The 16301-nt window shown below is 39.7% G+C and overlaps 1 protein-coding gene across 1 annotated transcript in view; it reads right to left on the bottom strand.

The window, feature by feature from the left end:
• Window positions 1-217: 217 nt before the first annotated feature.
• Window positions 218-16301, bottom strand: part of RIC1 (RIC1 homolog, RAB6A GEF complex partner 1) — a 236308-nt gene continuing 220224 nt past the window's right edge. The window contains exons 24-26 of the mRNA XM_082259802.1: window positions 12111-12288; window positions 10629-10817; window positions 218-1890 (exon numbers count right to left, since the gene is read on the bottom strand). Coding sequence (XP_082115928.1) covers window positions 1605-1890; window positions 10629-10817; window positions 12111-12288 — 653 coding nt within the window. The 3' untranslated portion in view covers window positions 218-1604. The remainder of the gene's footprint in view (window positions 1891-10628; window positions 10818-12110; window positions 12289-16301) is intronic.

Here is a 16301-nt window from a genome sequence, read left to right as displayed (position 1 = left end):
ATTGTGTCAAACAAAACCTTTCCTCTACTGGAGCTGCATGTCTTCTGTTCAATAACGAGCGCATCCCCCCTTAGCCCACATTAATTCTGTGAAACCTGTGTTTAATGATCCACCATTTAGTCTTTAGCCACATTTCAATGGGTTACTAGAAACATTTGGTCCACATATTAGTCAAATATACAGTATTTCTTATAAAAATAAACATGTATGTTATGTATAAAATAACAAATAAGCTTTTTATTATTAGATCAAATTGCACAATACAAACAGGCCAGTTTCTTTAGCGTAATACTGTTAATGTGAGGATTTCGGCCTTCTTTTACATTTCCAATCTATGAAAATGATCAAGAATCTGCAAGAGATGATCTTTGACATAACATACATTTAGTTTCTCGTGTCTTTCTGTCCAAACAGGCATGTTCTATGGAAGTTAAAATAAAGTCTAATTCATACAGTTTATAAAAATGGTCAAAAATACATTTTTGCTTATAGATGAAATTACTGTTACATATGACATCATGAAACAGGATTACAAATTTTATTTACAAAAACCCTATGTTCAGATGAATTATTGTACAAAGGCAATAAATAACCTTATCGTATATAGAACCTTTTTGTACCTTATTTAAAAAAAAAAAAAAAAAGACTAGGAGGGCCATTTAGCATACAGTCACAGTAGTTAAAATGTTATTTCTGTAGACAAAGAGTATAGTTGATGAACCAATATTTGGGAAAGTTGCCTCCAATGCAAAGTGCAAAGAAAAATGGCTTTCCAGCTAGAGGCAGGCTGAATATGGTGGCCCTGTGACATTATTTTACAGATCCAAAATATGAGAGGACATTTTTGTTCCTCATCTTTAGAAAGAAGTATTCACAAAAATACATAGTGCTATTTACACTAAAAAAAAACCAAACCTCTTCAGAAAAATCATAGCACCCAAAATACTCCTCCAACCGCAGTCTGCTCCTGCAATCTAGATCTTTGCGGACAATGACGTACTGGGCTCTCTGCTTCAACAGCCGTCACATGGTCTTGCTTGCGATACAAATGCTGATGTGGCAGCCTAACCAGCCGTGAAAGCTCTTAAGATTGTTAGGTTGGAGAACATGAAACAAGTGGGTGGCTGAATTGCTTTCCTCTTGCCTGTAGAGCAGGAACCTCTTCAATAAAAGCTACCGCTGCGCAGTCATAATCACTGAAAGGCTGAACACCACAATATTCACACCCAAAGGAAGGATTATTGTTTCACTTTCACACCAGGTGGGCACTTGTTATCCGGATTTGTAGCAGGGGCCCTTTATGCTGTGCTTCAAACACGTTTGAAAACATGTTTAATATCTTTAGCATACAAGCTCTGCTCAGCCTTGATTCTATTAATTCCACAAATGCACTGAAGAGTTCTCATTGATAAGAATAAAAATGTATTTGAAAAATGTATATAAAGAAAAAACAAAGATAAGGCTTCAAATTACTTCGAGATGGTTTCTTGGAAACCACTGAAAACAAGTTGTCTCACACCCATTAGAAGTGTCAGTTGTGTAACCAGCCGCTTGTGACTGTCAGTAATACTGCTGTGATTTCAATCTGCAGAATTTGCTGCTTATTAAGAAATAATGCAATCGTAGCTCCCTTCCTGAAAGGCCTCCTCTTGCTCCTGTCTAGACACATTCTCCTCGTGTCTGGTGACATTACAGCTGCCCAGGTCACTTTGAGGGCTGGCACTGTGGATGGTTGAGCTGCGGCTCTCCTCTGCCCTGGGGCTAGATTGTTCTGTGACCTTTGAGATGACGATGGGCTGAAACACTTCAGGCTGCACTTGTTCCACAGCTACTTCGCTCAGTTTCTGGAGCTGAGGTTTTATGATATTTAAGAATGGCTTATATCCAGGGCTGAAAAATGAACACAAACAAATATAAATTGAAACAAATCCGCGCTTAGGATATATCTAGTTACACGATAAAATTTGGCTGCAGCCCCCTTTAAACTATAATCTGAAGATCTATAGAAAGACAAATTCAGTGGGGAAAGGGGTATGGCGCTGCCAATGTATATATATATACCACTCAGTATCTGAAAATGTGAACAATAAAGTGCAATATATGTGAACAGTATGTAGATAAATAAAGTGCAAGGTGTAATGTGTGTCCAATCTGGGAATAGTGTATCCACATGTGACTAAGAGTATCAGAGTGCCAATGCCTAGTGAGGTGTGGCTGATAGTGATTGGAAATCAACCAATCAACATATATATAAAAAAACGACTATAAAAAGTGATATCAAAAGTAGGTCCAATCTAAAAGTGGTGAAAAAATATTAGTGATGATCCAATAAAGACTTAATAGCATATGTGAAATAACGAATGGAAAATCAAAGTGGTAAAAAATTTGTATAAAAGTGTGTTAAAAATCCACTAGAGGTAGTCCTAAACCAGGGTATATTCACAATAAATTACAAACCATCATACTATAAATATAGCGGTAATCAGTAATCAGGTGTGAGGTTCTGGGATTACCGCTATATTTATAGTATGATGGTTTGTAATTTATTGTGAATATACCCTGGTTTAGGACTACCTCTAGTGGATTTTTAACACACTTTTATACAAATTTTTTACCACTTTGATTTTCCATTCGTTATTTCACATATGCTATTAAGTCTTTATTGGATCATCACTAATATTTTTTCACCACTTTTAAATTGGACCTACTTTTGATATCACTTTTTATAGTCGTTTTTTTATATATATGTTGATTGGTTGATTTCCAATCACTATCAGCCACACCTCACTAGGCATTGGCACTCTGATACTCTTAGTCACATGTGGATACACTATTCCCAGATTGGACACACATTACACCTTGCACTTTATTTATCTACATACTGTTCACATATATTGCACTTTATTGTTCACATTTTCAGATACGATACTGAGTGGTATATATATATATATATACATACACACACATGGGCAGCGCCATACCCCTTTCCCCACTGAACAAATATAAGTATGATCATTACTAGAACTGCATTATGTCAAGTTAGATACACAAAAAAATGGCACTCAAAAGAAGAGCGGCTCCAATCAACAAAGAATTAATGAATGTAATGCAAACTAATGCCCAAAATTCTTCTTAATGTACCAAATTTTGAATTTTACTGAATTTTCTGCAATAAAACTCAGCAAGGCTTTCAGTATGCCTCTGAACATTAACCTACTCATAAAGCAGTGCTTTCAGAAGACTGGAGCAGACCCTGGGTGTAAAAAAAATACTAACTATTGGCTTACAACACTAAATCAGGTGGACCCGAGGCATGCATAACTATATAAGAGTCGAGGTGGATGGGGGGAAGTCCTTCCCACTGTGTCTTTGTATTCTGACATTGGGGAGACATCTCAGAATACACTGATCAGCACCTGCGGCGCTGATCAGAAGGAAAGTTTCCAACAATATGGCTAAACAGAAGTCGATCTGTAAATTGACTTCTGTTTAACCAGTGCCCATATATAGACAGAAATTCATCTGGTCCCTGCTGAACCAGCCACATTTTGATCCATGCTTGGCCAGCTTTTACTAGATTACCAGAAAATTCGATATAGTCTAGCCTTGGTTTACCTAGCACAATGACCGGATTTAAAATTGTACATTTGGCAGGTATGCATTGCCTCTGAATTTTTAGGGTAGATTTGAAAACTCGATGACACTGTCAATTCAAGGCATATATAAAGCCAAATTGTTTTTTTTTTTTCTATTTAAAAAAAAAAAAAAAAAAAGTACAAAATCCCTGAAACCTGTTCCACTTGAGAGATTTACCTTCACTTTGTGTGCTGTAGACGCAACTGGATGAGAGGGGAAATCTCTCCAAAGAGAAGGAAATTCCCTCTCAGACAGTTGTCCTTGAAACATGTGACTAATACAAATACAGAGTAAATCCCCCAATCACATACAGCCATAAAACTTGAAAAAGGTTCTAAACCATCACCGATCACCATCTAAAACTTCAAAAATGGCTTCAGAAACAAATTTAAAAGTACAATTCACAACACTGTAGTCAAAAAAGTTATCCTCAGTTTAAGAAAGGAGAAAATGGGATTTTGGGTTTACCTGTACCCCAGGCCATGGGGTATCATTTATATCCATTACGATATATTTTGCTGCCACTTTCAGGCGATTAGACACTGGCAAAAAAAAAAAAAAGACAGGAAGTCCCACCCTAGTCATAACCCCACCCAGCTAGGCAAGACTTCAGCATCTGTAGCAAGCAATTAACTACAAGGAAGAGGGGTGGGATCCCTGTGTCCTATGAAGTACTCTAAGAAAAGGATTTTGCATGTAAAGCAAAAATCGCATTTTCTTTATTGTACATCCCAGGACACAGAGTATCTTCATGCCACTAAAGCCAGCAGCTGTTAAGGATGGAAGATCAGACCTTGCAACAGAAGGTCGGGTAAATCTGGAAGGCTCCAAGGGTTGTTCACATGTCGAAGTACCATGTTCTCTTCGGTAAGGCGGGGATGATCAGACTCATTGGAACTCCTTCCACTCCTAATCCTGCAAAGCAGAGGAGGTAGAAACTGTAACACCAGAAAGGCAGAACTTAGGAAGAACTGGTTTCACAGCATCATCACAGCAAGTGCTTGAGGATCCCAGGTCTGGGAGACGAGTCTGTCCAGCTTCACACAGAACTCAGATGCTAGGCAATCCACTTCTGAAGTTCCTCAACATAAACAGAGGTCCTCAAACACTGATGGGTGAAGAGCCCACTCCGCCAAGATAGTCGTTGAATGCTAAGAAAATCCATCTGCCAATTTTCCATACCTGGAATGCGGACAACAGATAGTGTGGGAATATGAAATTCCACCCAAGACCGGAAAAGATCCAGTTCCTCCTGAACAACCCAACTTGTCATACCTTACTGATTTATGGGTCTGCTGTGGCACAGTCTTCACTAGAAGGCCTTTTAGCTGCACCAACCAATGCAGCACAGCAAGGCGAATACGCACTCAATTCCAAAATGTTGATAAACAACGGACTCTCCTGCAGTGACCAAGTCCCCTGGACTGAGAGATTGTCCAGAACTCCACCAGGCTGGCATCCATCGTCACGACCCTCTAGAACAGGGGTGTCAAACTAAATTTCATCGGGGGGCCGCATCAGCATTATGGTAGCACTCAAATGGCTGGTTCTCACTGCAAGACTATATAAATTTATTAATGGCTTTTTTTTTTCTCAGAGAATAGGTGCCCCCTCGCTGAACCACATTGAACAGTGGGTGTGATCCAAATGCATTAACAGTGGGAGGATCTTAAAGAGGCAATAAATACCAGGAGTACATTAAGTGCAGGGGTGTGCCAAGCGCAGAGTTTAGGGGTATGTCAAGCACAGAGCGCAGAGTTTAGGGGTGTGCTTTCCACGCAGAGTTTAGGGGTGTGTTTTCCGCACAGGTTGCAGAGTTTAGGGGTGCGCCACGCACAGGGCGCAGGGTTTGGGGGTGCGCTACGCACAGGGCGCAGAGTTTAGGGGTGCGCTACGCACAGGGCGCAGCGTTTAGGGGTGCGCTACGCACAGGGCGCAGAGTTTAGGGGTGCGCTACGCACAGGGCGCAGAGTTTAGGGGTGCGCTACGCACAGGGCGCAGAGTTTAGGGGTGCGCTACGCTCAGAGTGCAGAGTTCAGGGGTGTGTTATGTAGAGAGTGCTGTTTCAGGGAGCTGGAGGTGGTGGAATGGCTAAAAAAAGCCCTGGCTGAGAGGGCCACATAAAATGACCCGGGGGCTGGATTTTGCCCACGGGCCTTGGGTTTGACACATGTGCTCTAGAACATGGAGAAATGTTTTCCCCATCTCCAGCATTCGTGAGGAGATTCACTAGTTTAGAGACAAATCTTGTACTGGGGTGCAACAGCTTCGGGAAATATAAGGACTGTGTCCTCCTGTCCCATGCCGCCAAGACATTCTGTTGGAGGGGCCTGGAATGAAATTGAGCACTGCCATGAAGGGGGCTACCATTATCCCAGAACCCACATGCAAAAGTGAATTGAGGGATTTATTTTTGAGTAAGTCCATCTGAGCCCTCAGCGCAAGACATTTGTTAGGAGGGAGGATCACTCTCACCTGATGTTATCTAAGGTTAAACCTAAATATTTTAACCTCTGAGTTGGGACCAAGACTGACTTCTGCACATTCAGAACCCATCTAAATCTGCACATTCAGAACCCATCTAAACCTGTCCAAAGTGTGCTCTGTGTGAGACACATTGGTCGCCAGCAGCAAATCGGTATGCTGCTTCAGAATAAGTTGTTCCGGTATCCTATGAAAGGAATATCCAGGATACTCAGGATTGGAGGTCCTCCACATGCAAACCGCAGGAACCTTTGGTGAGGTAGAAAGATTGGGACATGCAGTTAAGTATCCTTGCTATCCACTGATTCTAGGAAATCTCCTTGCTTAAGAGTCCAGCAAAGACCTCACCAATTCCATCTGGAACTTCTGCAGTCACAGAAACGAATTGTGTCTTGCTATTCAGAATGAGGCAAACCTAGTTATTCTGTTTCAGAACTGTGAAGGGGTTACAGTAAAAACAGCAACACCTTTTATCCTCTTAATCAGAATTATCACTCCTTAAGAGAAAAGATGATTGAGAGCTTCCAAATGAGCAAATCACTTTTTTTTGTAGATTTACAAAAAAATAGCATGGGGGGGCTCTAAAGTTCTAGTTAGCAATCTCGAGCCACTATGTTGCAGACCCACTCGTCTGCAGCCTCTCACTGCCAAATGTAGAGGCACCCCTTCATTGTGAATAAGACTTGTCCCCAAGCTTTGAAGACTTTGGAGTCCATTTCTTCTTGCAGAACTGGGACTGGGGCTTGTGCTTGGAGCTGGAGGCCTGATTCTGGCGAAAGGACTTATTTTTGGAGGTCGGAGTGGCACGTTTTTAAACCATAGGCTTTCACTTTTTTTTAACAGTATACTTTTACCCAAAGTCACCTTTTGGATGTAATCATCCAAAGGAGGACCAAAAAAATTTGCCCCTTAAAAAGGTAACATTTTCCACATACTTTTTGCAGGGTAACTGCACCAACACTTCAGGCATAAGATCATGTGCATGTGAACAGACCCCTAAACAAGAAAGTTATTTAATGGAGTCCTTCAAGGTTGTAGAGCTGGCCTCACCAGAGACAATTAGGCTTGAAATAAGGTTTCCAGATGTGTATCCGAGGCATCCTTAAATACCAGGACCTTATCCAGCAACACTGTTAGGGTCTTGATGATATTGGAGATTACTGGATACTCTATTGCTTAGTGAGCTCCCTCTCCATAGGGTATTGCTGATGAAACCATTCTAGCAAAATGACCTCGTCAGGGTGAGCCGGTCTGTATACAAAACATTAAATTAGATTGTAAAGAAAGGGATAAAGGACATTGCGGCGGAATCCATGATCCCAAATTTTAAATTTCAGAGTAGAGGAGCAGTAGCTTTAAAATTGGTCCAAACCATTTCTGCAAGACTATTCACAAAGGCCTTTTGGGTTCGAGATAAACCCTGACTCTCAGGTTCTTCAGTGGATGTAAGGAATTACTAGCATTTGTAGTTTTTTTTACTTTGGTTTTCACCTCAAGATTTTATTTTGCAACTAATCTAAACCACTATCTTGTACATTTCTGGTCTAATATAGTTGCTATACCATATAAAAAAAAAGCAGGGGGGAGGTTCTTTCAAATATAGATGAACTCATTACCATATTAAGTTTAATAGAGAAACACCACATAGTAATTCTTATTCAGAGAAACTGGTTTATATAATTTAACAGTTAAGGGAACAATATGTTTTATAAAAAAAAAAAAAATAGTTTTAAACTAACAGGTGGTGACAAGATAGAAAATAATGTGACTCAATTGAACTCATTATTATACTCATAGTTTAACCTCCCTGGCGGTATGATTATGTCTGGAATTACATACCAAAAGCGGTACAATTCTTTTCATGGAAATTTGGCGTTATGTATTATAGGCCTACAATTCTTAGTAATTACTGACTTAAACCTGACCAAAACAAGACTCTAGTAGACATCCCAGATGTGATAAATTTGAAACACAAACGCATGAATTATAATCGAATCAATAATATAATTTTATTATATAATATATATAATAAAATTATATTATTGATTAGATTATAATTCATGCATTATATATTATATATAGATATGTGTGTGTGTGTGTGTATATATATACACACATACATATATATATATATATATATATATATATATATATATATACACACACACACACACATATATATATAATATATAACGCATGAATTATAATTGAATCAATAATATAATTATATATATATATATATATATATATATATATATATAATATAAAGTGTGTTTTGTGTAACGTTTTTTTTTTTTTTTTTTTGAATTTCCCTCCCTAGTTCCGCTCCCATGCAGCATTGCTGCTGCAGGGAACGGAACTAGGAAGTGATCGTACCGACGGAGGGACGGAGGAGCAGCGGGACTCTCGGCTGGCGGTTGCAGCAATGAGAGATCATCGCTGGATCGCCAGGAGAAGGTAAGAGACACCGCTGCGCTCTCTGCACATCCACCCCGAGCGTGACTCGGGGTTACCGCTCCTGCAATGAAAAATCAACCCCGAGTCACGCTCGGGATTACCGCTAAGGCGGTTAAGTAATTTAAAATTTGATTTCGTTTATTTAATTTAGAGTCCCAGAGTAATGGGGCATTGTAATAACACTTTGTTGACCGGAACGAAACCATGGTGGGAATTTCAAATACAATTTATATACAAGCTTTGTATTCTAGATTATTCTTTATATGCTGCCTAAAGATTAGAGTTGGCAAAAGACGCTCTAGTACAAAGCGCAATATAAAGAAACAAATTTAAATAATTATAGGTTTAAAAATTAATTTTGTGAATGTAATTTAAGGTTGTGTAAAAACATTATTTGATATTAATTAAAATGTCCTAGATTGTATTTCTTTACAGGAAAAGTAGACAGAAATAGTAAGGTGTTATTACAGACTTTTTCAATTTCATTGGAAATCAGAAAGGCGGCGGCCAGGAGTTCTGAATTTTGTAATATTACATCCAATAAATAATAAAAATCTATATTTTTATGCATCAGTAGATAAATGGATTAAATATTTGTTATGTTCTGCTTGTGACCAAGGCAGCCCAAGCCAGAATATATTACAGAAAGCTGTGACCCAGCAATTGCAGATGAAAATTCTTCCATTGTCACAAAGGAACTGAAGGAGGTTGCTCCAAAAGCAGCGGAGAGACCAGACGGGTGGAGGGAGTCAGGGCCGCACAGAACTAACTGCCCAGGGGACATTTTGCAAGGGGAGCTGTGACCAAGATTCTCCCTGCCTGAAGAAGAGATTTAGGACCCCTCATCCCCTCCTCTCTACTTGTCAGCTAGCCTGCTGATAAATAGACCCTTGCTAATAACAGGACACTGCGCTGATTACCCCAGGAACGACAGTCCCCTATTTCTGTCAGTGAGCCCCCCCTCAAGCCCCCTGCATTTTGTGTTCTGAGCTTTTTGGACCATCCCTAAGCTCTGCTAATGCTATGTAGTGGTTGGTTGGCCTGTGAAGCCATAGTTGCATAAACAGAGCAAGCAACAGTACAAAATAGCCACAACAAAAATCTTCAAACCAGTCCTCGTTCTGCCTGGGGGAGGAAAGGTAGGAACCTCAATGTAGGATGAGGGGGGAAGGGTACAATCTGGGACTACCACTAGGGCACTCACCATTCCACGTCCCAGAACCCCCCCAGGGATTTTAATCTTTTATAGTGCCATGCCAGAAGGGCTGTCAGGGACTCAACTCCCCAGCTGGGGATTACTGCCCTGAACCTGTATAGCAACATAACATAATAGATCATTGGGCAGGGTTTCGTTCCATTAGGTTCAGTGCTGACCAGAAAAATTAAAGGCCTTCCCTATGTGTTCAGTGCGGGGTCCAGGTACCATTCCTCTGAGCATAGAAAAGCCAAAAACATGGATGTGGAAAAGCCAGTCTCCTAATACCCGATGGACCTGTTGAGAAGCTAGCTATTTTTATGTAGAGACTGTACCAGACAAAACCATCACCCAGAACACTAGCAAAAAAACTGATGCCTTGCCTAGCTGGGAGGGTTTACACCTAGGAGGGGACTACCTGTCTATTTTTTGCCAGTGCCCAAATCACCTGAATGTAACAGCATAACCTTTCATAATGGATGGATGAAAAAATTAATGAAAATACCCTGTGTTCTAAGATGTACAATAAAGAAACTACCAGTTTGCAAGGGGCTGCATCAGACATAGCCCATTACTTACAGAATCCTTTAAAAAAATGAATGACTAAAAAAAATCTTGGAATTTGGGGTATGATTTTACAAGAAAAACTATTTAAATTGGTCAAGCAATTTTAAATGTGAAACCATGTTAAAAAAAAAAAAAAAAAAGCCAAAAATTGTAGTGATGGCAGATATATTCTGTATTTTATTCACATTCTAACCAATAAGGAAAAACAGTTGCCGGTATATAAGTGAAGCCTACATATTTCTATAGTATTTTACTAAATCTCCCCTAGAATCTACAGCTTTATACTCACCAGTCAGTTGTGGCCCAAGTATCCACTGCTTGAAGCCCAGTTAGTATACCCTGTAACATCTCTTCTGCAACCTCAGGGCATTGCATTAGATTTAAAACCTGGTTGATGATAGATGACTCTCGCAGTATAAGGCCAATGACTATGCACCACTCCAGGCATCCCGCTTCCATAAATACATGAAGCAAATATCTGTTTAAACGTACAACCATAAATATGTATGTTACAAAACAAACACCACACTCAATACAAATTCAGTTACTAATATGTTAAATCTCTAAGCTAAATAAATGTCAAACCAAGCCTGTCATAACTTTGTTTCTACAGTTTATTTTTACAGTCTGCAGTGTAAAAATGAAATGATGATTCTCAATGATTGTTCTAGGCATCAACATATGTTCCCGTCAGCACACATTTATATATCTGCCCCATAGATATACAGTATGTATAGCAGTATCTACCAAGCTCTTTACCTATACAATCTATAAAGATATAATAGAGGAAGGACTGGAAACCAGGACGGAATGTGTACATCTTGCTCCCTCAAGCCAGAATTGTCTTGTGACTCTCTGCAGACTCTTAGACAACCTCTTCCCCCTTTTTTGGTACTAAAAATAAACATCTCATTAAACATGCATTATGTATTCAAAATCCCAACCATTTCATATATGTAAATAAAACTATAGGTCTGACCATTTGTAAATTTCAATAACTTTGTATTCTATCCTGCAAAGCATTATTTTTACTTCCCCGGGCAAATATGCCCTCCTCTCCTGTATGCCATAGGGCAGAACATACATCATGGTTAATGAATAACACTATATTAGTTATGAAATTATTGGGTATCCAAATGACACATGAGGGGAAGAACCAAACACATACTGAGCTTCCATAGCCATTCTTTTGGTGTTGGAGGGGGTGAAGTAAATACAGTATTTCCAGACAAACTTTCTTGAAGGAATGATGCTTTAAATTCTGGGTGAGAAACCACCCAGAGAAGAAAATGCGCATGCAACGTCTTGTACGCACGATGAGAATATCTTACTAACGATCATCCATTTTTTGTTTTACTAGTCTCATATCAAAAACGAAGAGGTTACAAAAATAATACAACTTCGGAAGTGATGAAATGTATTGTAATGTATTCTTTCATTTCTTAAAAGCAATGCATGGTCTTGGTCTTCTGATTTTTTTTCGGTGGAATACTGTACGGATTAAAAGAAAACCGGTTGCTCTGGTATCGTACGAGAAAGATTTTCCTTTTTGTCCCTTCGGATAATTTTGCACGATCGGCTCCACAAAGCGGTGTACTAACAATTCGATTATCATACGATCACTTTGAAAAAAGGTGTGTTTTGTCTGATTTTCTCATCGTGTGTACTAGGTTTCACATCATTTTTTATCTTAGTGTTTCTTCTGGAACATTCTAAATTTAGTTGTGAGCAAGTTAGCTTCCTAGCCCAGTTCCATAAAGCTGCTGCTTACCGTAGCTGAACTTGTGATTTGTGAGGTCCCTTATTGGCTAGTTCCATTGAAATGTGTTCAAGCTCTGACTGGGTCAGACTCAGCGTGGAGAAGTTCTCATCAACCATGGTCCAGTCCCCATCCACCATAGAGCTTGTTTCAGTCAGGTCAGTTGCAGATCCAATGCTACATTCATCTCCTGTAGATCATACATTTGGGTGAGAATAGTGTTTTATACGGAGATAAACAGACTTACAGTCCACTATAATCTTGCGACATTAAATCTGCTAAAAGGTACTAAACACTACAACCAGCTAGGGCTTCATGGGATATTGATTACCAGACAAAAATAGAAGTCACAAATTTTAATATGCATTAAACAGGCAAGTAAATAACTTGTACAAACAAAACGGACACCCAAAAGTGACAACAAAAACTTAGTTACAGGGGGCCAGTGCTAGAAAATAATTTCCCATACAAACCGTATGGTTTTCAGTATAAAGGTGTTTTTCATGAATAGCCTATGAAACATTAACAGGATAAAATGTTCACAGCAGAGATAAAAATCAGATAAATCCTGTAGCTGTGGGAAGTAGAGAAACCACATGTGCTCACTCCTACTCTAACTATAACAATTCTTGATAAGGGTCCTGCTTCTGTCAGTGCTCAGCTTAACAAAGGAAAATACAAGGTTGAGACATCACAACTTCTCAGTTTTATTCAAAAGTACCAGGCAGACTTGGTTTCTTACAACAGGTAGCAGCTATCACTGAAAAAAATGAAACGCCCATCACTTCCATAAACTGCTAGAGAACTAAAAAATGCTGCTAACTCATGCTTTTAATCCTTTCGCTGCCAGAGCCGTTTTTGCTTTTTTTTTTTTTTTTTTTGCACACATGCTTAAAGGAGTAGTCTGAAGCAAACTTTTTCTGGGGGAAATAGAGCATCACACAAAGTTATAACACATTTAAATATACTCACGTTTTCCTTATGGTCTTCTTCCTGGTCTTCTCCTCGACTTTCTCTCCGGCAGGAAGCTGGGTCTTTTCATGACGCTCGACTTCTTTCTTTGCCCAGTGACTCATCGATTCCCAGGAGTCACTGCGGGCTGCGCCGGCCTCCTCACCCGGAGTCGAATACTCCCCCTTAGCTAATTTATTCATATATGCGCTGAGCTGAGCTGTCATTGGCTCAGCTCAGCAAATGACACACGCAGAGGCGGCCGAAAGCTCATTGGAGCTCAGCAAGCCAATAGAATAGGACGTTTTTTAAGAGGCGGGGATAGGGAAATAGGTTCGAGAGAGGGGGGCGTGTAATATTATAATTTAGGGAGGGGGCCGAGCAGAGGAGTCACAGGGGGAGGGCAGGAGATTACAGGAAGAGATGAGTAGGCATGCTGGGAGAGGTAGTTTTATCATGGCTGCCATAGAAGAAAACCAGGAAGTGCTGAAAACTTCGGGAGGGAATAAAAGAATAACCGCTGGGCCGATTTTCTTAAAAGTGGCGACATTGAAAAGGTATTTCAATTGGCTAAATTCTGGCATTTTGTGGAATGGGGCTTCAAACTACTCCTTTAAAAGAAACTTTTTAACCCAAAGATTACATAAAAACCCAAAACATTATATTTTCTGAAAGCAGAAACCCTAGAGAATAAAATAGTGGTAGTTCCATTTTTTTATGTCACACAATTTACAGGAAAGGTCTAGGAAATACAAAAATTCAGTAAAAAATACACTAAAGTTAACTTTAGAGCACAAAAACGCAATAAAATACCCAATTTTTGGTAAAATATAAAAGACAAGGTTTTACCGAGTAAATTGATACAAATGTCAAACCCTAAATTTGTGTGCACCAGTGAAATGGCGAAAAACATCATAAAATATAAAAGATGAGGTTTCACAAAGTAAATAGATACACAACATGTCAAACCTTAAATTTGCTTGCACCGGTGAAATGGCAAAATACATCAGTACCGTAAATTTTCCATAGGCGACACTTTAAAATGCCCCTATAGGCCATCAGTTTAGTATTAAAGGGGGAGTCTTGGGCTAGAACTATTGCTCACTATTAAGCGTGTTTGGCGATATGTAACATGCTTATCACAATTGGCATATTCGTGCGTAGACAACCTGACGCATGTGTTAACATACGAATATGTGGGGGCCTCAAATATTTTTGAGGGGGGATTTTATGTGCTTGGGTGTAACACATTTTTTACTTTAAAAAAAAAAAAGTTTTTGCTTAATTGTTTTTTTTTTTCCATCACATAGGGGACAAAAGGTCTCCTATGTGATGATTTTTTTGGTGACAGATTCTCTTTGAGACATCCAGGGTCAAAAAGACCCTGGATGCCTTCCCTGCGCTCCACTGAACATAATGCAACGCAGATCGAATTGCATTACATTCTTTCCCAGCTTTTTTTTGTAAAAATGCATTTACACTTAGCGAACCTGATATTGATGTGTAGCAAAAACAGTGTCAAATATCACCCTCTTTTATAATAAACAAAAATGACGAAAAAAAATGTACGGTTTATTACTCTTCATTTTCTATTTCAGTATTTGTTAACTTGTGATCTGCCCAACTTTTTCTGCTCACCAGCTATCCTTATTGTTCGTGTATTTTAATGTGTGTCCAAGACAATTCCTCTTCTTTCAATGTGGCCCAGGAAGGTAAAAAGATTGGACACCCCTGCTGTGGACTCTCCGTCAGCTGTCTGCCTGTACAAGCAAACAGTTACTGAACTGCAGGAATATTCAGTGAACTACTAGAGCGCTCACCAGAGCCCTCGTAGTTCATTGAGCACTACAAGCCATCTGCCACAATGGCAGATAGTACTTTTAGTCTAATCATTCACAGGAAACCGCAAAGGAATGATGCCGGCCATGTGAGCGAAGCCCCGCAGTTTGAATTGTGACAGCAGGTGCAGAGAGAAATGGGGGATCAGGGAGGGGTGCAGGCAGGTGCTTTAGTAACATGTTACACCCTGAATATGGGTGTAACATGTAATATGAAAGTGAACTTATCCTTTACCAATGGACATATTTTATGACCTCCCTAGGGCATGGTTTAAGAACCTTCAGAATGTTCTCGCCTTTGGCCCAATCCTTTACAGAAAAAAAGGAATCGTGGGTGTAACACTTAAAGGCTGCAGTGTAAAAAAAAAAAAAAAAAACACAAACCTGTAAACAAACAAGATGTGCATTTTTTCATAAAAGGCAAACATCCTTTTTTGTTTTGTTTTTTTAAACATATTTTACATGTGTGTGTTTGCTGTTAACTGTATATTGTATAGCCCTGTATGTTGTGGTCTTTAAGGTGCCCATCTAAAAGTTTTTTGAAACTATCGATGCTCCCTGCTGATACCACTACTTGCGGGAGAGGATTCCACATCCTTACCGCTCTGACAGTAAAGAACCCTTTGCGCAAAGGTTAAACCGCCTTTCTTCTAGTTTTAGTGGGTGGCCCAGTTTCTTATTAAATTCCCCTTCTCTGAAAAGTTTGTTCTCTATGCTAGGGTCACCAGCTCGATATTTGTACATTGATATCATATCCCCCCTCAAGCGTCTCTTCTCCTGAGAGAATAAGGTCAATACTTGTAGTTTTTCCTCATAGCTGATGTCCTCCATTCCCCTAATTATCTTTGTTGCCCTTCTCTGGACTCTCTCCAGTTCCAGCACATCCTTTCTGAGGAACGGTGCCCAGAACTGGACGGCATACTCAAGATACTCAAGATGTGGCCTGACCAGAGTCTTGTAGAGTGGGAGAATAATCTCTTTATCTCTGGAGTGAATCCTCTTTTTTATACATGCCATTATTCTGTTGGCTTTGCTTGCAGCAGCTTGACATTGCATGCCATTGCTAAGCCTGTTGTCTACTAGGACCCCCAGGTCCTTTTCTATCTTAGGGCTCTTTCACACTATCCGTCCGTCGGACTCCGTTTATCTCAGCGGGGAATTCATCCGCCGATCCCCCGCTGAGCAGGAGGATGACAGCTGTCATCCCCAGACACAGCTGTCAGTTCCCCATACATCCCTATGGGGGAATCGGATGGGAACGGACCATCGGTCCAATATTCAGTAAGAATAGATGAAAACAGAACAAAGTTCTGTAGAGATCAGGGGTAAAAAGACAAGTAACAGCCTACATATATAAAATATTTGTAAAACCCGAGTGGAAAAGATGAAGGAAAAAACAGCATAAAGCAAGCCT

Source organism: Pelophylax lessonae (assembly GCF_965119305.1).
Source record: "Pelophylax lessonae genome assembly, chromosome: 1".
Lineage (NCBI taxonomy): Eukaryota > Metazoa > Chordata > Amphibia > Anura > Ranidae > Pelophylax > Pelophylax lessonae.
This window is presented reverse-complemented; position numbering and strand designations above follow the sequence as displayed.